The following is a 24,838-nucleotide window of genomic DNA, read 5'->3' as shown; positions in this document are numbered from 1 at the left end:
AAAAAAAAAAACAACTTTCGATTGTAATTCTCATTACCAAACGTGTTTTTTTCCTCATTACTTACCCTATAGTGTTTCACCGGAAAATAGATTAATAACGCGACGATGACTGCAATAAGCGTACACAGCGTACACAATGTAAAGTGTTCAAGTAATCTTCTAATGTTGCATATACCTATTATTATAACAATATTGTTTTTACTGTTCTTTATTTAATGCATAACTCAATATGTAATTGTTTTTCGCACGAGGTCCATCGTCGATAGGCGCACACACTATTAAAATGACAGTACCAAAAGTTTATTCTTAGCCGTTATTAATAATGAAGTTTGTTATAATATGATAATAACAGCATAATACAAATTCATTAGCTAATTGCGTACCGACTTGGTTAAAAATAATATCGCTGAAAGGAATCGTTGAAGTTTTTTGTCTTTTTTTTAACGATGAAAGTAAAAAAGAAATAAACAAGCGTATCGCGCGTGTCAATTAGTATGCAAACGTGTAACGTTAAACTATAAAATAAAATACAAAGATTTACCATCAATTTTTTTGGTGAACAAGTACAACTCAAATGAGTTTTTGTCGTGCAACATTTGTAATTTATTGTTTCTTACCTATTTGTTCAAAGAATAAAGACCAATTACAATATTATTTATACTTTACTATGATAAGTAGAAATAAATTATTGTAGCGCAATTTGTTAGTCTCATGCAAATCAGTTACATCGAGCAATAAGGTCGACGTATGTTATCTATTACATTGGCTTTTTAGCAAATGTTTAATGGCTCATAAAAATACCAATATTTTTAAAAAATACCAATTGCTCAACAGTCATTGATTTTAGCGATTGACCGCTAAAATCAGTAGGTAGAATAAAAATTAAGTTAAGTGCTGGTTTAAATTCTCATGACTAGTCTACATGTATTAGAGATAAAAAAGCATATTTATTTTTTATATTAAGGCGTGTGAATGTATAATAAATTATCGTTATTGTAATATTTTTATGTTCAGCTTCATTTCTTCCTACACGTAGTAACGGAAACCATTACATCTGTATAGTAATGTTTTTTTTTTTTTAGTCTTGACCGTGAGTCGTTTATAAACCAATGATTTTGCCACCTCGTGCCGAATTGGAAAGAAAACATGAATAAATTAGCTTCCTGTCGCGAAATGTCAAATTTTTTTAAAATTATTATAAATAGTTTTTTTTTCAAGATAACGTATATAAATACAACTTGTCGCCCTTCGCAGATTTCTGCGCAAGTCGAACGAATATTAATAATAATTATAGACATACTCTATTGTTGTACGTCGACCGTAAGGGTACAACAGCTACCACCGACCCTCTATATAGTATTAACACAATCAATAATAACAAACGGACCTTTGACAAATAGTAGGTATCCAACAACGGTTGGATAATAACAAACAAAGAAAAAAGAAAAAACTCGCCGTGTCATAGCTGTCATGTAGTATATCCGTGTAATTTATCATGAATCTTGGGCCATTATAATAATTTTCTTTAATACCCACGCACAAGTCGAATAACCCACAGCGCATCTTCCTGAATAATGGATGCATTAGGGGAAACTCGTGTGAAATTCCAGCTGCATTTTAACCACGGTCTAGTCGCGCTCAGAGTATTTATACATTTTCACATTCAAGGTTAAACGTTTTGCAAAGCCCTACGACTAACGCTATATTATACAGTCGGATGCTTTTTATTTTATTGCTTTCTGCGAGTAAGTCATTTTTGTTATGTCGCTACCAAACGCCGTTACTGTTCAACGCAAATGTGCGTTGTTTGACATCAAAATAATGAATTATTATTCTATCCTATCGTTCAGTTTGATCTTTGGTAAAGTATTTGTAACGATAAGAATTTCGATAAAAATGTTTTGCCATAATTTAGCTTGAAATATGGTTGCTTTATAGGTTGTACAAGTTTGCGGTCATGGTCGAATTAAGTTAATGTTATTTTTGAAATACTATTTAAATCTATACAGGTATACATAGAATGCTTCCTATCGGTCCCACGAATGTCTTCCGATAAGGTTAAGGTTAAGGTTAAAAATGTAAAATCAATATAATTTGTATTACGCTTGTATGATTAGACATTATGAGTATTGTTAGTAATTATAGTAAAAACATTATAATATATATTTAAGTAAATAAACTAAGAAATATTTTTAAAATTCTTTGTACAAGTAACCAAAATTTAATAAATGTTATTTAATTGTTGGGCTATACATCGTTACGATAAAAAGCTAATAGAAAATACACAAAATAATTAATTTTACATGTGTCCTAATAATCAGGAGGCAGTAAAAAAAAAGTTGGAAGTCGTTTCGGGTGCACTGAGAATAATAATATTTGTAAAATCCGATAATATAGTGTTCGTGTAAGTACTTCATATTTTATCGAATTCTACGTTATACTGTATAATATTATTTGTTTAACAAAAATACAATAATAAAAAAAAAATCGAAGCAAAAAATATTACATATTATTATTTCTGCAATTTAATACTATATACGCACATGTAATTTTTAATGTAATACATTATCACGCTTACGGAACCTAATTTTTTTATAATCTTAGGTTAAGTAATAATGCGATTACCCTTTATAATTCATTAATTTTTGGATACATTTTTTTTTTATAACTCGTGCGTGAAAGGTTCTGTAACGTGTTATGACTTGTGTTATTATATCAAACAAACGTTAGCAGGAGCGCCATTCGACAATATACTAGTATTTTAGCGATAAACGATTTAAATAGTAATAAATATTCAGAATTTTATTTCACAGACCTTCGGTTTTGCAGAAGATGTATGGCCATGCCTTCTGAATTACCGAAGTAATAAAACAAAATTGCAATTAATTTCAAATTGTCATGTACGATTTAGCTTTAATGGGAAATAAAAAATGTTTTTTTTTTTGGTAGGCAACCAAACGTAACTCGAAAATTCTGATCATTCACTTTGTCGTGATCTTCATATTTCTCAACGAACAATTTCGGTGGTCGATTTCGAGAAAAAAATACAAAACAAGCGAGTGGGCGAACGACGGTTATAATAATATTCAATTGTACTCTAAACACCTGACAAAAAAAAACATGTCATAACTTATAAGGTTGTCTTACTCGGCTATTACACTATGCAAAACATGTCAGATGTTGAATAACACACGGCCAACTAATATACAGGTTTCAAAAAGGAATCCTAACTATAGGTAAAAGTAATCAACCGTGATGTTAACCAGTCAGTTTTTGTTTGGCCTAACTTCTGTATTTCTCTGCTCGATAGTCGACTAAGGTACCTTTAATAAAATATCAATTGTTTAACTTAATGTGTGCTACTCTGCTAAAAAAAAAAAAAAATATAGAGTTTGTTTTGAAAACGGACCTCAGACTGATCTCAAAGTTAATAAATGTATTTTTTATGCAAAATTCCAATTTCTATTATGAGACAAAATTTAAATCTATAAAATGTATTACAGTTGTTAGTTTATTCTCGATAAACCCATAATACTTTTAACCATAGTACATTTTTTATTTAAGTTTTCACACTCAATTAATTGAAATTTTAAAACCTAAAAGATTTCATACAGTATTCATAACAACATTTTCATATTTTCTTTTACATTAAAAATAACATCTTATAAATTCAATTTATTTCGGTTGTTAATGCTAAAAAAAGTGTACATTATGTTGTGCATTAGGGACGGAAATCTTTTTTTAACAACGACCATAATTATAATAGCAACGGTCGTTATTTTAATATAATAATAATTACCATAACGACATTGCTCATCGTTAAGTACTTTTTTTTTCTTGATATCCGGATTAAACCGCATAAAGATGATTTTTTTATACTTTATTAATCAACGATTACGTTGCAATTAATGCGTTAATGTATTCACGGCTACCGGATTTTTTAGGCGATTGGAAAACAATGACAGTAAATTAGTACGCATACATTAGCAACACATATTAAGGGCGTGTGTTATTTCTAAAGATACTGACTTGAATTTATTTAGTGAAACAATAGCCGTTCGACAGTAATTATAGAAATCAGCACGCAAAACAAATCTGAACAAGTGAAGCTGTATAAAGAAATAAATAGTGACATTATAACATATTGTACTATAATGTATCATAATTATTATTTTTGTGTTCTGTAGGTATAGGCGTGTCCATAAGGAATTTTTTTGTAAAAATACTCACTTCAACATTTTCAGCAGTGCAATGTTAAACGTATACATAAACAACAATATATTTGACGTATTGATCTTTGATAGAATAGAATACTTCATTATCAGTCTTATGTCTACGTTTGGTTGACATATTATCTCCTTTTGCAATTCAATACCGAATTAGAAAAACCTAACGGCTTTTTAGTTGTTAGTTTCCGGTTTCCTGTCTTCTTATTATAATAACGGTGTTCGTATATTTTTTTATTAAATCAGAGACGAGCGTTGAATGCGTAGTAATTTCTATTAGTAAATCACCACACCTTCGTCCGTCCATTTAAATTACTGATGATAAAATTTTCAGAGCACGCAATATTATAATTTACTTCTGTTCATACATTTTATTAATTAAACTATACCGACTGTATATTTATTTGCATTTCCGCCATTAAATCCGTCGCACTTTTGTTAATTTGCAATAAGTAATATTAATCAAGCAATGGATGTTATATTAAACGTGTTATCTAACGAGTGCTTGGTATTCAAATATTAACGACTAATACTTTTTGATAATCTATTCATTTGATTTTAATTTTTATCATTAACTTTTTTTTATGGCTCAAAAATATTTGTTCTGTAATTATAGTTCTTATGTATGCCTCTGATTTCTGATTTCTATGCTTTTGACATTTTAATCATTATTACAACTGATTAATGTAGATAAAAAATTAAAGTTAAATTTAAATAATAAAATTAGTCGCTAACCTGAAGTCTCAAACACAATTACTTATGGTAATATGTATAACGCGGAGTTTAAAATATATGTGTGAGCTTTTTCAACTTTTTCAACAAAGAACATTCACACAAAAAACTGACAACTTTAATCTTTAACTTTCCCTAACCCCACTTGTGACAATCTCACCATTGCTCATTGTGGCACATCTTACTTATTACATCCTGTAGCTATTTTTGTATACATGATACTGACGACTATATCTGACTTGTTGTTTTTTTTTTAATGAAAAAAATTATTTTTTACAACATAATGCGTGTATAATAACGTTGATGGCTTGGACCGTTGCTCGAGCAACGTACACTATATTATATTTTAACCTAAAGGCTATTATTAAACAAATATGGGTCACGGTTTTGATTATTCATTTGAATGAAATGCGTGTTGTAGTTGGTTTTTTGTTTGCCAACAATTTCACAATAGAGATGGGTTTAAAGAGAAATGCATTTTTAAAATCAACTTTACAATTTATACAAGTTTAAACATCGTTATTATTAGAATTTAATAGAGTTTTAATGTTCTATAAAACAGCGAAGAGTGATTCAAATATAGAAATTCCTGAGGCCTGTTTTTTGGCAAATATTAAGTAAAAACTTTTGAAAATTAATCATATTATACCTACATAATACAACACGTAGTAATTTACAACAGAAAACCAATAAAATACATGATTGCAGTACATGAGACCGCCATAACAACGTCATTTAAATGTTGGCAACTTCATTTTATAATCAAATGTAATAATAAATGTCCTATAAATGTCTTATATATTCGATACTTATCGAAAACTACCATTTACAAATCACTTTCTATGTAATCAATAAAATATAGGTATTATGTTTAAAAATTTAATATAATAAGGATATTAATTGAAACTTTTTTTGCTTAAACAATTATCTCGTAAACAATCCCGTCATGAAATCCATGTATATTGTATCATATTATTATTACTTTTTTTTTTTATAAAATATCCCATAAATTATACATGCACACAAGTAAATAAATAAATAATATTTTTATTAGGAATTCTTTAGAAAATACCAAAAATTCCTATTATTTTTTACTTCTAAAATAAGAAACATAATCGACGGAAATCTGTGTATAGGTTATATTTAAATAATAATATTATGTTTATTCAAATTAGGAAATAGAAATTAAGTAAACTGTTATATCCAGACAGTCTATTTCCTTGTCTGTTGTAGCGTGTTGCGAATAAATCGGAGAAGAGAAACAACAAAGAAGTACCTATTTTCTTTCTTTATAAACCCATAATTTTAAAAGCAATAAACGTATAATTATTATATTAGTTCGATGCACTTCAAATAATACTAGTGTGCTTTACTAGATTTCAAACAATAGGCGGTGCTCCTCTCGATACAAAAATGCACTTATAAGTCAAGGACATGTAATTTTTTATAGCTTACATGTGCAAAATATTTCAACCGTTTAACCAATGATGTATGGCGGTTCAAATACAAACTCGAGTTTTAATATTGCAAGTGTAAAAATTAGACCGGTGAGACTTATGCTTTTTTAAACAGTTGTTTGAACACGGAACGCATTATTCGGTGTGCAGGTGTTATCGAAAAATTGAACTGCACACGCACAAATGTAAACAAAGGTCTTAAAATGTATTAATTAGCGTTTTAAAATATACTACTATACTATCGAGCCACCATTGTGGTTAATGTATTGATCTGCGGGTAACACGAAAAAAATATTAAAAGGTTTTTAATTAATATCATGACATATACAGATGCCGGCATGCCGCACACTATTCTATAGGCGAGATGTTGGTTCAATTTATTTATTCTTTTATAAATTACGTTATATTATACTAACGAATAACGAACATTCATAAAATATGATTGCAACTACCCTTGCGCTCTAAGGAGGTTAAAAATAAATATTATTTAAATAAACCTATTCTGGATTTCAAAATGTTTTTTTTTTTTAAGTAAACTTGGAAATTGAAATAAATTTTACGAGTGTAACAGTGATCGATGTCTGATGAAGCGTCGATTGACTAATGTTGTTCGATCAAGTGTTTTTGTTTAACCAAAATAACTACACAGAAGGGTGAATTTATAATAAATATGACCCTACAACGACTACTAAAACGAACAATAAAATAATATTTCGGAAGACAAATTCGAACATATCCACCGATATCGTTAATGAGTAAATATCTCATTGAGGCATAAGTCATCTCCCCGCGTGTATCACTCAGGTTTTCTTCTTTTTCTAAACTCACTGTTAATATCAATAATTTATTTTCTTAAACACAAATCATCAAATGCAAAAGTCACAATTTATGAAAACGATTAAATATTTTTTTCAAAAGTCGACCATTTCTTCGATGAACACATTTCTCTTGAAATAATTTATTGGTTTACCTATTTTTTTTTTCTCGCAAAAAAACCAACTCGGTACACGTCTTGCGTGGGTATACGAAATGTACCACATGAAAGTCGTCGTCCCAAGTGACAGCATGGATACGATGAAAAGTAAATATAACATATGACTATTATCGCGTACGGCTAACTATAGTACACACGACCATTATATTGTTGTTATTATTTTTATAGGCTCCTAGGATTGTTTCAGACCATCGTCTGGCACAGCGCGGACATACTATTCTTTTAATATCCGACCACGTCGAATAAATCGTTGTCTCCGCTGACAGTTAATACTACTCATATTATTATTATTATTATTATACGGCGATGCATACCCTCGATAAACCGATAATACACATGAAAGTACCTACTGCAGTAGGAAAACGATAAAATGTCGCGGATAGACGGTGGAAGACGGCCACGACGACGACGACCGCTCGCACACACCGCGAATAATAATGGTAATAACAAACCGTAAGTCGATAAATATTAAATATAAGTTTATAATTTATGTTCGTCGGTCGTCTCGGAGACGGATCCTCGGCACGGTGTCCGTGTAATTCGCACAATCTATGCTATACCTACCTCGGAAACGGCTTTTTCCACAGACGGTGAAAGGGACGCTGAGAATAAATTAATATAGTAAAACAATAGCAATCGGTTGATCGCCTCGTCTGTTTCTCGGCTACAAAACGGGAAGTGCACAGGAATTAGTGTCCAAGAACGACCACACGCAAAGCCTAATATGCTTGTAGGCAACACGATACCCATTGGTCGCGCATTGTCTCTGGTGGTGTTATGTCGGCCATATGGTTTCGAAAAGGGCCAGTATTTTTATCATCAGCTATACCGGATATCGGCTCAAGACAATATAGACTTAAACAAAAGTCAGACGCGAAGAACATTCGAGCCACGGAGTAGATGAAAGCAGAAGGGTCATTTTTTCAATATAAACAAGAAAGTGAAATCTGTAGAATTGTAAAATCTATTAAGTATTGTATGTTATATCTGTACACAACTAATAATAATAATAATGTATAAAATATATAGTGGTATACATTTAAAAGAGATGGCCACCGCCACGTTTCGGTGTGATAAGTATCTTTCCCGTGTTAAAGGGATTGCATGCGGTCTGTTTTTAAGGAGTTTTGTATAGGCAATATTAAGAAAAAAAAGGTTTTATAAAATTTCGAGCATGCCAATTAGTTTACCGGTTAATTTGTATAAGCTTCGCGGTATTATTTTTAGTAGTGTTGGTAAACAAAATCCGTCGATTAAAATATGTACTATATTATGTTATTTTATTTTTACTGCTAGTCTTTGATATGACATTCAATTAAGTCCTGCACCACTTCGCAATGAGATACTAAATAATATTACAATGTAATATCACAACACACATTAATAAGACACTGTAGAAGATAATACACAAATAAAGCGCCGTTTCCAACATGATAAACCCCATTATTAATAATATTATTTAATGGTCAATGAACAAACAATAAACAGAGACGTCGATCCATCAAATTAACATCTAATATCAAGGTCTATAGCTCCAAGACGGTGTTTACGACGTGAAGCCAAATAAACCAACAAGACGTGTAGCAACTTGAAACGCGATTAATTAAATTATAGGTCATAAGTGCAATATGATTTGTGTTCGATATTGAATTCGTCTGTACTCAAAAGCGTTCACAAGAGCGTTTCTTCACCGTGTACAATAATTTCACTAGATAACCGAACGTTTACGGACGATAACTTTCCAGGCTCACTTAAAACAGCAATAATTTCACGCACACGTGTCGTTCGAGTACCAGTATAATTCGGACATAGGAAATGTAATAATTATTTTTATTACACACACACATAGAATGGCAACTAATTAACATTATGAGTTATGTTGACGTAGAGATGTCGAGTAACATGTGCGTAAATATAGCATAAACTACTGTCCCGGGAAACTCTTATCACCAGCAAAATGACTTGAACACAATAATTGAAATAATCGTTTTGAAAAATAAATAATTAATAATCAGATGTACCTATTCCCGTATAGTGAGATAATCTTATTTGCGCTTAATGTTCCGCTGTTATTTTTTTAATTTATATTTTCTATGTTTAGTTTTTCAGACGGATGTTTTTTGAGCAACAATAAAGTAGGTAAATCCGACCTGGTCGACGGAGAATTTTGTTTTTCGCGATTTTCCCGTTACTGCTTACATATTTTATTTTATGACTGTTGTTCATGCTAAAATCGTCGCTCGACCGAGCAAAGCCACAGGTGCACTACGCCAACAGAATTGTTAACCGTCCGGCAGCCAACGTTTTTCCCCGAAGACACCGAAATGAGCTGACCGAGCTTAGACTTTATAGCGTCTGCGTTATTTATGTTCAACGGAAAAATACAAACAAAGAGGGTTAAAACTATTTATAAACACGGTTGGATAATGTAAATATATAATATAAGCCAGCTAATGCACATTAGCCAGGACGTGTGCTAGGGTTTATACTGAATTGTCTTTGTTCTGACACACGCTGTCGGATACCGATTTCTTGGTTGTTGTTATTATTGTTTGCTTTGAACTAGATTTATCAGTCACAGCCCAAGGAGAATCGATATACAAACAGGCTTAATTACGCACACCATGAAAGTTCTCAACTGTATTTTATAAAGCTTCATCGTACCCGACGATATTATTCGGTTAACGATAGAAGTCATTTGTCCCACCTAACCTAAATGCCGAATGTTTATCGATTTGAATCCGAGGCCATTATACAGTAATTTTATTATGCCAACAGTGATGGCGTCGACTTCATTATTATTATTGTTATTAGGTACTCGCCGGAAACATTTCAATAGCTGTGTAGATCATTGTTATAGCTTTTAAGAGAAAGTCGAACGCTGTTCATTTTTTTAATTTTTTTTTTTTTTGGTTAACAATAATAGCGCTCATAAATATTAATCGACATTTTCAAAACACGGATCGGTTGACCTGCGAACATTGAGGGTAAAATAATTATTAATGTTTCAGTGGATGTGTATCGGGCCAGACCGGTAACGAGGATTGAATATATTAATACTAGAGGAAGAACTTATGGCGGTTCGTTACGCTAGGCGGTATAATAATAGTATATTGTTTCAATTGACCATGTAGAGAGCTCGACGTCTGTTGCGTTTAATTAGATTAATTACCCATTTTGCTGGTAGTTGGAAATTAGGTCAAAAAAAAAAAAAAATTCAAAATAAAATATGGATAACGACCAGCGCCGAAGGTGTCGAAAAAACGTTAACGTGGCGGCGTCGGCCAAAACCAAAATATTATATTATTATTATGATGAAAAATTAATCCACAGGAATAAAAGTGTTGTATACAGTGTCGTGTTTGGACAAGGAATAATTTTCTCGGGTGTCCGTGACGAATAGTCGTCTTAAGGTTAACACAAATTACTGGAACGCCGACAACGGTTTAAATAATAACAAAAAAAAAAAAAACACTAGGTAGGCATTACTTATAATAATATTATCTCCACCGACACGAGTGGTGTATATTGTACAAATTTAACTGATCGGAATTCGCTTAGCCGTGCCGCCAATATGGTTATAATTTTTTTTTTACACATTGTTTGCTTTCACTTTTTATTTTTTTCCTTTTTGCCGTCGCTAACAAAACTCACCCGCATGCCTTAAGACACGCGAGGTTATGCGTTATAGTTCCAACGCGACTCAACCCGACCGTTTAATCTCGGCGTTCTAAAAATATGACCGTCCACCCTTTTTTTTCTCGGAGTAGGTTTTAATTCCGGTCTCGGTGTATAAATATATAATGTAAAAAAAAAAAAAAATTAATTACAAACACATTTCACGAAAGAACGCTACTACGACACAACGCCGTTCGTAAGTCGGTCCAGTTTACATACAGTTAGGCGTGATAAATATATTTATTAATACGTCGATTGCCTGTAGGCAGTGTTCTAGGCAGTGTTGTGAGTATAATTATTGAAAATTACACGCGTTTTTCATATTAAATTTTAGGTGTATGGCTCTTTTTATAAACCGTCTGAAAGTAACAATAAACGCATCTTCTTAGTTTTGCGTCAAAGCTGAAAATTTGTTATAAAACGCACACGCAGGAGCTCGCATGTAATAAACTATTAGAAAAATTATAACGCGAGTAGACTTAGAATATTAGACGTATGAGTAGGTATTTGGGTTTTCTATGGCAAATTTTAGGTAGAGAAGCACAAATCGTTTCTCCGGCAATGCGCTAAGACGTTGCGTCGCCCAAGTTTATAAAACAATTTTTCCTCACAGTTAATAATTTTTTTTTTTTTGTAGCGTTTCTCGGTCTAAAAACGACGTAGGCGACAAGCAATCGCCGGTTTGGCACCCACGTAGCTCATAATAATAATAAACTGTAAACCGTGTAAACAATAATGATTAATCGTCATATCGGCACGGCAGATTTTAAGATGGCACCAAGAAGAAGAAGAAAAAATCAAACGCAAAAATAACGCATTGTCACCGTCGTGGTCGTGTCACAGCTCACAAGACGTATACAATGCGGATTTACAAAAAAAAAAAAAAATGATTATATACTTAAACAACGCATAGAGCGTTAACAATACTAAACAAAACTACTAATGTATAATTTTGCAGCAGTTGTTTTAACAGTCTGGCAATACCGTTGGAACATAACGCGTGTGACTTTGCGACCTTGCTAATCGTGTTACGTGCGAGATTAGCTGTCAATAAGAAAAACGGAACTTCCGGCAACTCAACAACTATATCAAAATATTGTGGACTTATGTCCAATCGCAGCGATACGTCAGCTAGTTTTGATTCGTCGTGGCCATAATTCGATTCTACGGCCGTCTTATTGTTGGGCGAGATGCAGAATTTTTTAAAAATATTAATCACAGAAATAATAACGATAACTGGTCATAATTATAATAATATCAAACTTTAACGGACGCGCAAGCGTTGCCAATTCGGATTTCAGCCATTGAAATGAAACGCAATCATTACAGTATGTAATTTTTACCGCACCGAAGGGCAGAGTTAATTTAAATGTAGGTAACAAAAAAAACCGGAACGTCGACAATGCTGCGCAACTATCATTATACCCGTCGAGAATTTTAATACATGATAATGTGACGTTTTTGAAAAAATAAAAAAACGAGTTGAGAATCGTCGTCATAGGTGATGGGCAAATCTGAGACAAACGATCTGCGTACAAAAATACAATTACAAATTGGTAGTAGCTTAGACAGGAAAAGTTAGACAAATTATTTCAACCGTGCCTTGGTTTATAATATATATATATATATTATGATGACGTTAGTATACTAAGGTTTTCTTTTTAAATTTATGATTTTAAATTACCATAATTTATATAATAATCAAAATGTATACAGGTCGTGGGATACTCAAATTTTTCCCAAACAAGTAATAACATAAAATATATTATGGTTGTTGTAATTTTAGTTTAAAACGCTAAAACAAATAGCTAAAATACGATTGGAAATCGTAGACCCATTAAGTATGGAAATGTGTTGTTAATAAAAATATAATTTTACCCATTACTCTATACTTGGAAATATACCGGAGCCTAACAATGAGTTGCTGAGCAACGTTTACCTAAGGCAAGTGTATTATTAATCTGGGTTAAATTCTAATACAAGTTCCTAGGTTGGGCCATAAACATAACTAGATAAGCTCATTCTTCATGTTTCGAAATTACAGATTAGAACAAATAAAATTGTATAAAAACTGTAAATAAATGCATAATAAGTCTTACTACCCACAAATATGCAGTTTGATAAAGATCAAACGGGGGAAATATAAACAAACAGGAACATTTTTTTTAAAAAAATACGAATCAGTTGTCTTGAGTTTTTTCTAGAAGACAAATCGCATTTAAATCAGTAAATTACCCCACCCGATCCTATACTATTATTTATGTGTTCATGAACAGGGCCGTCTTAGTCTATTTATGGGCCCTTGGGCACACGGATTTAGGCGGCTCTTTAAGAAAACCATAAAAAAAGTACACATGTAAATTAAAATAATCAGAGCTCCATCAGACCGGGGTACCAGGGCTCGTGCCCCACGTGCCCTTAGGGTAAAGATGGAACCGTTTATAGATTTACAAACATGTAATACTGTAGCCGAAACTTCAAAAAATGTATACGTACAAAATTTAATACATCAATTTTTTTTTTATTACATGCCCACAACTGCGTTTTTTTTTATCCGTAACGCTTTCTCAAGACCGAATCCGTACAAAAGCCAACGTACATTGTGAGTAACCCGAGTGGCAGACAACGGCCAACGTCGACCGGCAACCGCATTTACGTCTACGTAACGTAGACAAAACAATAGTGTGCCGACGGCCATTCGTTGTTGACGTTGTTGATTGCACCCGTCGGCGGCCGCGGCCGACAACCCCTAAATGGTTAAATCCGGACACAACATCCGTCTGGACCGCGAAGACCGACCGTTACTATGACGATGGCGTTTCCGCGTGCATCGCGCGCGTACAACCGCCGTACTATCACGTGGCGAACACGAGGGCGAATTTCTGCAGCTGCGAACCCACGGATCGCCGGGTGGCGGCCGCCGATCGATTACCCTCGCCCCCGCCCGCGGTCCCAGGTCGAGCGCGAGGAGAGTCGCCGTCACCCGCATAAACCGCCTACATAATAATTATTACACGTACTTGCCGGCATCGGATGAAAAAAAAAAAAAATGACCAACGCCGCAACTCGAAAATACTACGCAATACTACAAAGCGGTCAATATTGTGCGCCGGCTTACCTGATTCGAAACGATGATCATCGTGCCGCGTTATCGCATGGTCGTGTCGTCGGTTGCCGGCGCGTCTCGATAAAACGGTCGCACGAATCGCAGTCAAAAAGAACGATAGTATAATTACTGTTGTTAATGACGATATTATTGCCGTGTGGGTACAAATCTGCTATTCGGCTCGGTCACCGACGGGCATTACGCTTTGCAAACGCACGCGAACCCGGTAGGTACAATCACGGAAACGACACGATCCGGCGGCGATAATAACAGTATGATAACAGTAATAACAATACACGGGTACTGTATTCGATAGGCTCTACGCGTAATGACACGTTCGGGCGGTCGGGCACGCACGGTACGTCTGCCGGCCGGGACCGGCAAGCTTTTTCGGCCGGCGTCGTCCGCGCAAGTTTACGGCCAGCCGCGCTCTCTAGCGGACAGGTCTACCCGGTCGGCCGTGGGCGAGTGGCGAGTGGCGAGGTCAAGTTCAAACGCACAGCCGACTGTTTTTACAGTTTACTGCCCACCACAACAACAACAATGCCATTATTATTATTGAGTTCCCGTGTCGTTCTATAATATTAATATATTTTTAATTACCCATGAGAATCACGTCTTTGAAAAATTATCAAACCGATCACAGTAGGAATTTGTTTGCCTATAGGTACCGTCTAAAACCGCTATATTAACTGCATCGCAATTCACGCGCGAAAACAATACCGACTAAAATAAGCACAATATTATACAAATTATAAGAGTTTTCCCGTAGGCGCAAAATGCAAAATGTCCACATTTGCCATCGACTTGATTTTCAGTGGTCAATATTTACATGTGTACACAACTCACGAGGATGCTACGATATTTTTCCTGATGATTTTGATCCTACCATATTGATTCAGGAAATAATCCTACAAAATATATGTATAGTACTGTTATTGTATAATGTATAATGTGATATTTAAGGTATTGACAGTATTATAATGCATGCATAATTTTTGCCTGTAAAGGGGACTGAGAGTAGTCTGTTTTTTTGACGTATAAGGCTTAAAAGCCTGACAAAATATCGAATACTTCTTATGGTCTGATTTCAATTCTGTAAGGATATACGAGTTGTTTGGCTACTTTAATAGGTTATATAGGAAACGGATTTTGGATTTTTTTTATGTAAAACAATCATTGTTTTTAGCATAAAAGTGTTACAAGATTAAATAAGTTAATAAAACAATTATTTTGAAATAAAATACTATCAATACAATTAATTTTTAGAATTTTTCCGGCTACATTAAAATGACAGTATTGTAGTTTTCTCCCCTGTCCTACCTTCTTCCATTGTGGATGCCAATAATATAATTATGTTAATACAGACAATAATGTACGGTTTGTAATAATTACTACAAAAATAATTGTGCTAAAGTTGTAAATTCTGAAAATAATAGGTACCTACCTACTACACAGTATACACAAAGTAGTAAAATAATCTAGGTACTTGGATTTTGTATGTACTGAACATAAGTTTGTCTTCAAGGTTTTTTATAAAATATAATTTGTATGAATACTTAGTAAATTTAACTAAGACTATACAAAGCTTGGTAACGATTTTACAGTAATTTTACCGTATTGTTTTTAGAGTATTGAAATTCAAAAGCCGTAACAAAACTTTTGTAAATTTACTCTTTGGTCTTTGAATATGTAAATGTATTACGCAGTTAAAACAATTACAATCAACTGAACAGATAAGTCTTGCAAAAAAATAACATCTGCTTCCTTTAAACAAAGTATGTGCTCATTTGGCATTTAATTTTAGTTGTGACGTGTTTCGAAAACCACTATATTAAATGACACATAAATTATATTCTTAATAGTAAATGCACTCTTGCCAATGAACTCTTAACTTAAATTAATTAATTAAACTAGTATTTTATAGAAGAAATACATTTTTACATAATAAAAAACACATACCTCTGAAGCCCAAATTATTTCCTATAAAAAATATAATTTTACTGTTATTGTAAATATGTAAAAAAAACGTTATTTAAAAAAATTAAGCGAGCTGCCCAAACTGAGGGATGTCAGATGACACAGCATACTACTTTGATCATAATAAGACATACGATAAACAATAAGACATTGCAAGAAAGACATAAACAGACAAAGTAAATACAACGCAAATTTTACAAAAAATAAGAAAATTGTATACCATTATACTTGACATAAATCGGGTGGTCTAAAAAGAATAATAACAAAATAAGATTCAAATTTAAAATTGCATTTAGGTATTTGTTTGTATACATTATTGAAATTTTTGAAACTAAAATTCTCAAGTATTAAATAAAAAATGTAATACTATTATTAATATTATAAGTTATGTACCTAATACAACTTACAATATATAAAATTGTATACATTTTGGTTTGTGTTGTAGGTACATTGATGTAGGTAATATTTAATTTGTAAAATATTTACGAATTTACGATTATGAAGAAACATAACATTATCACCAATTTCGTGTACGTTTATATCTGTAAAATGAGTTACATACCGCGTCATTAATTTGTTTTAAGCAAAAGTTTTACATTACTTCTCTGGTAGCTTAATTAGAGTAAAAAATATCTAAGCAAACTGCAAAGCAAATTTGTAAATAACGTGTCTTACCCGAAAAAAACTGTCAGCAGTACTTACGAAACGAAAACAAATCAAACGGATTTCATCATATCTGGTTTATAATTGTATAAATCAGACACGATGAAATCCGTTCAAATTGTTCTTGTTTCGGTTTAAACTACGTACTATAGTATCGATATTCAAATCTAAAGTCTACTGAGCCTTTGGATTTGAATACCTAAACGATAGACCGTACTTAAGATAATGTCGGTATCTTTAGTAGTCGGATTGTTGTAGTTTGTATACCTACACAAATCCATAGTCTTAAAATTGTCAGAAAAACACCATAACATTACACCAATAAAACTCAAGTAGCTGTTTATTCAAGTGTTTATAACTTATGTTTTTAGACGATTTCAAAACCGGCTCCAATAAAGTACAGGGTGATTGGTTAACTATGACCCAGGCAATATCTTTAATGTTATCAGGCTTTTTTAAAATATTCTTTTCATATTAGGCTTATAGTTTATAGGCATAGTTAATTTGGATTTGTAGTTAATAGGCAACCCAAGTTCGTAAGACTTTTCAGAACTATAGTCTTATCCTTAATGTGTTAAGAACTTAATATTTTTAAATGGTAATACATGTGTTATGTTATCCTAATTTTTAAAATTATATATCATTGGCTGAAAATGTTGATCAGTCGATAAAAGAGTTTTGAAAAATAGTTTTTAAAATTAGTTGTGTTTACCGATAAAGGCCTGAACCAATCCAAATAGATTTAATACCACCGGTCGTATGGCTAACTGCTAAACAAAAAAATGGTCGGCTGTAGTTCATGTTATTGTTATTTCCTGTTATGAACATTACTTCAAAGCCGTTTCAATTAATTATACAGTGTTTCCGTTCCCCTCTATACTGTTTATAGTGTGAAGTCATAGAATAACCAACGAAAAAAGAGTTTTACTTTAAAACAAAAAAGACAACTGATAAAACATGATGAAATTAAATTATGAAATCTTTTTACAAAGATCAATAACATAAATTATTTAACCTACTTAAAACTAAGTATTTAAATAAATAATAATACATACCATACATAATTTTATAAATCATATACATTTAAATATTTGCAAACATATGATCATTACAGTACCCGTATAAAAACCATTCTGTAACTAGAAACCACAACAAAAATGAAATATTATTTTGAGTATATTGATTTCATTGGGAACATAATAATTATTACCACAATTCTTGAATTTCAATCTAGGTTCTACGGAGTTACGCTCTGGTAGAATTTAAGATCTACCTTGTTATACCAAACATTTTTTATTGGCTATTTACAATAAATTCAGGTAGTGCAGTTGAGTCGGTTGCACGTGATATCTTACTATATTATATTTTCATCGGACAATCGTAGGAAATCCGATATTATAAAGTTTGTGTGTAAGTTAATAAGACTTTACCATAAAAAACATAAGTTAAAAAAAAATACTATTATTTGTATTGTTACACGTATCACGTATATAATTGGGTAGATTTTGTTAAAAACAAGGACACGATAATTCGATTTACAAAATAGTTGCAATCATTTTATGTTAAAATAAGAAAATTTTATAATAAATATAATATCTTATAAATAAATTGTTAGCTATTGTAATGACGGGAAAAAGTACGTACCGCGTTGAAAGACTTTTTTTTTCACAAACGAGTTAAACCAAATTTGTATCCGCAGTCATTCAAATTAAATGTCATTAGTGTATTTTAGTTCGACTTATTTTTAATGTTAGTTTTCACGTAACGTTCTATTATTTTGTCATTTGCTTCACATTAGACGCACTTCTACTCACAAAAAGTGAATACTACATTGAGGAATATAACTATTTTTTTTCTTGTTCTCTTATAATATGTTTCCTAGAAAGATTATTTATTATTAGCTTCTTTTGGAATGGAATTATAAAATAGTATGTACCTACCTAAAAAATTAAAAGAACAAAATAAATTTAAAATTTACTTTTAAGTTTTAACTCAAAGAATATTGTGTCAGTGTTGTGTTTTTATGTTACTTTAGTTATGTTTATTTAACTGTTATCAGCTAAATTATTAAAATTCGGCAGATTGTATATTTTACAATTATTATAATAATGATGATATTGTGTGTCCATGTATTTATTGAGCTATACCTAAAATAAAACATATACCAGAAAATGTTATGTGTCTATTATTTAACTCAAATTTTAAAACTCATAAAGTCCATATCACTCTCGAGTTCTAAATAATACATTCAGTTTATTAGGGAAATTGATAACAACTTACTACTTACTTACTTACTTAGCTGACTTTAATAATCATCTAAGGTTTTAAGCAATTTTTGTATATTTTTTTTTTATTATTTAATAATATTGTATCATAACGATACAATTGCGTGTCAATTGCGGCCAACTGTCATGTTAGGTTTAAAATATCATATTTTTGGAAATTTTTTTTTTCACATTTTTTTTTAAAATATAAAATATTATAAAACTAATTAAACTGCAATCTCTAATTAGTTAATATCGCTCAAATTTTTATATTATTATTTACTAGAAGGGCGTCATAGTAAAATATCACAGGTTTCCATTTGCACGTTCATAATGAAAGAGACTTTTGGTTATTTTTACAAAAATATATATTTATTTAGACAACAATTTCTTAATACTAATATAACAGGGAGTTTAAACAATAAAATAACTTTATCATGTTAGCTTAATTTAATTTTAATTAAGGTATATCTTACAACTAACAAAAAACAATTTATATTTATATTTATAATTTTAAAAAAACGAGTTACCACCCTATTTTTATGTCAATCAAAATATAATATAAATATCTATATATGATAAAGTAATTAAAACTACCGGGAAGTGGCTAATGGGGGGGGGGGGCGGGGAGAGGGAGGGTAAATAAACTAAATACAAAAAATAAAATAAAATGGTAAATAATTAATCGATGTATCACAATCACAGTTAAACAACAACGAAAATATGAAATTGGAGGGAAAACATCTCATTTTGACTCAGGGAATGACAAAACGAAACGCTCTCATGCCGCATTCGTATTTTGTATGCGTTTATATATTATAAGTACAGGTGATAATGATAATACATTTTTTTTTTTACTGCAAATTACCGTTTTGCAATTACTTGAACAGTTGCTTCGCGTAGTACCAAACTTTGAAGAAGTATTCGTTCCTCTTCAGTAAGGACATGTTCGAGTAGGACGATATGTCAGCGTCCATGTTGGCTTCTCTTAACCAAGACGTGGTCGTGTCCGATGTTTGGGTCAACGACGGTTTTGTATCCATAATGGATTCTTCGACGTCCGATTCATCTAAGTCTATAGAAAAACACAGAAACAAAATTTTATTTGTTTATCTGTTACCTATAGGTTTAAAAGTATGGTGGATAAGATGAGAAAGAAGAAGATAGATAAATATAAGTACTGTATACCTGTTGATTTTTCTACGCAGTATGGCTCTTCGGTTTCCAGCGGGTCGCTCAGACCAACTTCGTTTTTGGCAAATATCCTTATGCAATACCTATGGTGTTCCTATAGGACAACAAAAACAACAACAGTATCGTTAGTTCAAAGTCTGGAGGCTGGATTATATGCCGAAAAATCGTTACTTGTAAGTCTTTGATGTTGTATTTTTGTGTGTCCGCGTTGACACGGCCGACTTCCATCCACATGGTTTTCTTTTCGTCTCGGATGGCCACGTTGTATCCTTTAAGAGGTGCTCCTCCATCAGTTTCTGGTACACCCCATTCAACGATCACAGTGTTAGTGCTGATGTTGCGCACTTCCAACGGTGCAGTCGGCGGTGACGGTACAGCTAGTAAAGTACGGTTATTTAGTTATTTTATCACATTTGAATTGGATATTTATAAAAAAAAAGCATAGTATAAAAGGTTCCTCGGCATTATTAAAATTCAAATCACTTTTAGGTTAATCGCCTAAAGGCTAATATGTATGTTTAAAAACAATACAACAAAACTTACTCGCATGAGTCAATAAGCTAATCAATTTCGATTCGACCGGTTGACTGAGTCCTATTGAATTTTCGGCATAAATCTTGAAGAAGTATTCTGATTTATCTTTTAAGTTTTCCACGCAATAATGTGAAGTGGAAGGTTCTAAAGTCGCTACCTTGAACCACTTGTTGGTCGTGTTTAATTGTTTTTCGATCACATAGCCTAAAAATGATATTTTTTGTTCAATTAAATGTTAAGCTGTTTTAATTTGTAAACGAGCGTAGTCTTATGACTCCTTTTTTATTTTATTGAATGCTGATGTAATAATACTACAAATTTTAGTCAAAAATATTTTTTAGGCATAGTATGTTCATGCAGTTGGTCCTGCTATAACTGCCAAAACTGACATTATTTATGAAATGATTAGTGTTATAAACTTAATGTATCTCCGTAATCATACCTGTAATCTCTGAGCCTCCGTTACTTTCAGGTGGACCCCAGCTAAGAGTTACACTCTTACTTGCGATTTCGGTCACCGTGAAATTAGTTGGCGGGGATGGAGGCGCTGAAATTAAATGATCAGTATTATAAACTTTTATTAAATGGAAGCGAAGTAACCAGTGTTAATGCGAAATTATTTATAAAATAGGATACTAATGAACAAATAAATATTATGTTAAGTAAAATAAAAATGGTAAGACAAAAAAAAAATGCGGCAATTCTGTTCCCCACTTGAATTTTAAACAAGACAATATTAAATAAATATTATTTTCTATTAACATAAATTGTACATGTAATCTAAAGGGGTTACGATAGGCAATCTATATTCTTATAAAATGTAGACATTTTTATTGCATACCTCAAGTCCCTAAAAATTGTAAGTATGTTTTTTATTTTATATTATTTTATGTGTAATTTAATTATTACCTAAAAATATGTCAAATTATCCTTAATTTTTTTTATTAACTAGAACTTTTCTTTGGATTAAATTTTTTTTTCGGAATATCACAGAATCATTGTCAGCGAATTTAAATATATTTTTCATCTAAACATAACTATTCAAATTGCGTTTTACTAGGTCCATGGTTGATTTAGGGTAAAAACACATATTAAAAAATCGAAAGATAACAATATTTTGGAGACTGTGTCATATTAGATTTTGAAAAATAATAACTTGAAAAAGAGCTATATTTATTTAAAAAAAGTAAAAAAAGTGATTTTAAATGTTAAATATTAAGTTATCAAAAAAGGACATGACATTGTCTCCAAAAACTTGTCATATTTCGTTTTAGGTATTGTTGTTTTAAAATCATCATGAAGCGGCTATTCGACTTACCAGTAGCTTTTGATTTTGTTGGGAAAATTCCCATAAGCACGTATAGCGTTTCGTCGGAAATACCTCCCTTAAAACCTATAGTAAAGCATATTGTTAAAAGCAAAAGCGTTAAAGCGCTAGTAACGTCTAATTAACAACGACAAAGCGCAATCATTATTGCGTCTTACGATATACAATATTATGTGCACGTCGTAATTTCTTACTTATGCGTTTTCCAGCAACAATTGGCTCATCCGGTATGTAAGGTTTTCCATAACCTACATGATTCCTGGCTGTTATTCTAATGTTATAAGACGAGCCTTTTTTCAGATCGGATATTTTCATACGCAATTCTTTGGTAGAAGCGATCTAAACGAATACCGTTTAAAATTATAATTTATTTTCTGGCAGGCATCTATTATTCGTTTATAGGAAAAGGAATTAATAATAATATAATATTACCTTCTGCCAAGCTTTTTTATCGATCTCTTTGATCTCTACGCAATAATCTTCAATAGCTATGCCACCGTTGTCAAATGGCGGTAACCATGTGACTGTTAAAGACGTGTCCGTGACACCAGTAATCTTCAGTGGACCTTGTGGTGCCGATGGCTTATCTATTACGACGGGATACAATTTTGAGTTAATTATCAATTGCTTTAGGAAAATACTCAGATTAGTTTAAGTTAGTATGTTGTAAAGACGAAAAAAAAACATAAAAAAATGGATATTTATTGTTTTTTTTTTTATCACATTTGCTTTGTCTCAAACAATTATTATAAGAAACACAAACTCTTTCTTTTTTTGCATAATCGTTACTTTTTTTTTAGAGAGGTTGTCACATTGTTTCGAATGATAAATATTATAATAATTTTAAGCAACCCACTATTCCTGATTTATATTCTCGCAAACTATCATATTGATTTTCTGACATTTTAATTTTTTTAAGCTTATTGCAACTCTCAAAATGGTTAAATAAGTTTGATTAGACAGATTTGTCTTTTCTTAGTCATTGCCATTGCTTCTAGCTCGAGTTTCGATTTACTTCCTCATATTTGCATCTAATTTACAACTACACAATTCAATTGCACCATTCTCATTTCAGCCAATTTCGTTATACTCTCATCGTTTTTTTTCAATGCCTAAATCTCTTCTATACATCTTTACAGACTTAGCTTAAGTGTTATACACATTTTTCCTTCTACAAGAACAAAATTTTTTTTTTTTTTATACTTCTGCTGTATTTTTCACGTTCAACTCGTGTCATTCGTCATACTTTGTCAGTTTTTTACATATCTCGCATATCTGATGATACATACTTGGATATTTTTGAAAAATAATTATAAAACCAAATGTTTACTGTACTTACGGTATTTGCATTTCACCGTGACCGATTCGCTTTGTAAGAACTCTGAAGTTCCAACTGCATTCTGGGCGCTCACTCTAAACATATACTCAGAATCTTCGTGTAACTTTTGAACACTGTAGGCTGACACATCTTGACCGACGTCTGCTACCTTAGACCAGATCATCTTACCCACATTGCATCGTTCCAACTGATATGCCGTTATATCCAAGCCACCGTCATCCGCTGGCTTGTCCCATCCAATAGTCACCGAATCCGAGTTGATCTCTTTGATGCGCATAGGACCTCGTGGCGCACTTGGTTTATCTGCGAATATCGTTACAATATTATATTAAATACTGGTCTATTACAAAACGAGTGAGGTTTTTCGATTTCAGTCGGAATCACAGTTAAAACATATAGGGAAATAAAAAAACGGTGCCATTAATCGGAAATGCGGTTGAAAATAAAAAGGATTCGCACAGGGTACGAAAACGTTTTACCAAATTTACAGTGAACTTAAATCCCTTACCGTCCTTAACTGATTCTAAACATAATATAAAAAAAAACGAACTTTAAAATAATACAATAAAAGCGGCTACACTATAGCCGCGGGCTGTAGGCCGTTTTAAGGTCGATTATGCAAGGAATTATATCACTTACCGATGACTTTCAGGTTCAAATTACAAGTGGTTGTGCCGGCAGAATTGGACGCTGTTACCGTGTAAACACCAGTGTCTGGCCTTTCCACTGAATAAATGGCTATTGTTGTTGACCAATCGTCCAAGTCGTCGTAAATGCTCACGTGTTTGTTTGGCATCTCTAATGGTTGTCCGTTTTTGTGCCACACTACAGTCGGTTTCGGGTACCCTGTGTATTTGGCTGTGACCTTCCATTGGTTTCGCACCCTAATCATTTGCGAAGTATCCGATTCGTTGACTTGGATTTTAGGCACGTCTTGTACGCTTAACTTGCACGAGGTCTCAGCCGTACCAGCACCATTAGTCGCTTGACACGTGTAAGTACCCGCAGATGATTCAACGCACTCGCTAATCGTTAGCTTGGCCAAGTGATTTTCGAACGTAGTCGCCTTAGTTTTTAGTACAGTGCCATTTTTAAGCCTATAAAAAAATGTATTATCAAACACACATAAAAATGTTCATAAAAAATAAACGTATAAAGTTGTTTCAAAAGACACTCCCAAACAAGTTTAAATAGAATACGTAACTCCGTTTCTTGTATACAAAAATCTAAATGTTTACCACTATTAATTTTCAACATCATTAAACTTTAAAACAAAAATAACAGCAATTTCACCCTTTTGAAACTTGAAAATGGGTTTCTGTGTTCTTGTTGTTTGGTATTAAA

The 24,838-nt window shown here is 32.3% G+C and overlaps 2 protein-coding genes and 1 long non-coding RNA gene across 6 annotated transcripts in view; all 3 read right to left on the bottom strand.

Moving 5' to 3' along the window:
- Nucleotides 1-14,547, bottom strand: part of LOC126834538 (uncharacterized) — a 38,717-nt gene extending 24,170 nt beyond the window's left edge. The window contains exon 1 of the mRNA XM_050566543.1: nucleotides 14,206-14,547. The gene's annotated coding sequence lies outside the window, so the exon portion shown is untranslated. The remainder of the gene's footprint in view (nucleotides 1-14,205) is intronic.
- Nucleotides 14,548-15,977: 1,430 nt separating this feature from the next.
- LOC126834546 (uncharacterized) lies at nucleotides 15,978-17,081 on the bottom strand. Its single transcript, XR_007685081.1, has 5 exons — nucleotides 16,849-17,081; nucleotides 16,581-16,715; nucleotides 16,394-16,420; nucleotides 16,156-16,176; nucleotides 15,978-16,022 (listed from the first exon to the last, which is right to left on the bottom strand). It is a non-coding gene; the product is annotated as an uncharacterized LOC126834546 (long non-coding RNA).
- A 2,407-nt stretch (nucleotides 17,082-19,488) lies between these two features.
- Nucleotides 19,489-24,838, bottom strand: part of LOC126834520 (titin) — a 154,842-nt gene continuing 149,492 nt past the window's right edge. For all 4 annotated transcript variants that reach the window (XM_050566496.1, XM_050566497.1, XM_050566498.1 and 1 more), the window contains 11 exons: nucleotides 24,134-24,591; nucleotides 24,003-24,017; nucleotides 23,495-23,797; nucleotides 22,588-22,742; nucleotides 22,350-22,494; nucleotides 22,147-22,221; nucleotides 21,271-21,375; nucleotides 20,838-21,032; nucleotides 20,466-20,671; nucleotides 20,289-20,388; nucleotides 19,489-20,175 (listed from right to left, as the gene is read on the bottom strand). In XM_050566496.1, the coding sequence (XP_050422453.1) occupies nucleotides 19,979-20,175; nucleotides 20,289-20,388; nucleotides 20,466-20,671; nucleotides 20,838-21,032; nucleotides 21,271-21,375; nucleotides 22,147-22,221; nucleotides 22,350-22,494; nucleotides 22,588-22,742; nucleotides 23,495-23,797; nucleotides 24,003-24,017; nucleotides 24,134-24,591 (1,954 nt within the window). In that variant the 3' untranslated portion in view covers nucleotides 19,489-19,978. The remainder of the gene's footprint in view (nucleotides 20,176-20,288; nucleotides 20,389-20,465; nucleotides 20,672-20,837; nucleotides 21,033-21,270; nucleotides 21,376-22,146; nucleotides 22,222-22,349; nucleotides 22,495-22,587; nucleotides 22,743-23,494; nucleotides 23,798-24,002; nucleotides 24,018-24,133; nucleotides 24,592-24,838) is intronic.

The sequence above is a fragment of the Adelges cooleyi genome, unplaced genomic scaffold (genome assembly GCF_023614345.1).
Source record: "Adelges cooleyi isolate 19-005CV unplaced genomic scaffold, UGA_ACOO_1.1 ACOO_flye_CR_arks_rails_tigmint_CR_PRNA_21, whole genome shotgun sequence".
NCBI classification, from domain to species: domain Eukaryota; kingdom Metazoa; phylum Arthropoda; class Insecta; order Hemiptera; family Adelgidae; genus Adelges; species Adelges cooleyi.
Note: the sequence above shows the minus strand (reverse complement) of the source record. Positions and strands in the feature narration are given on the sequence as shown.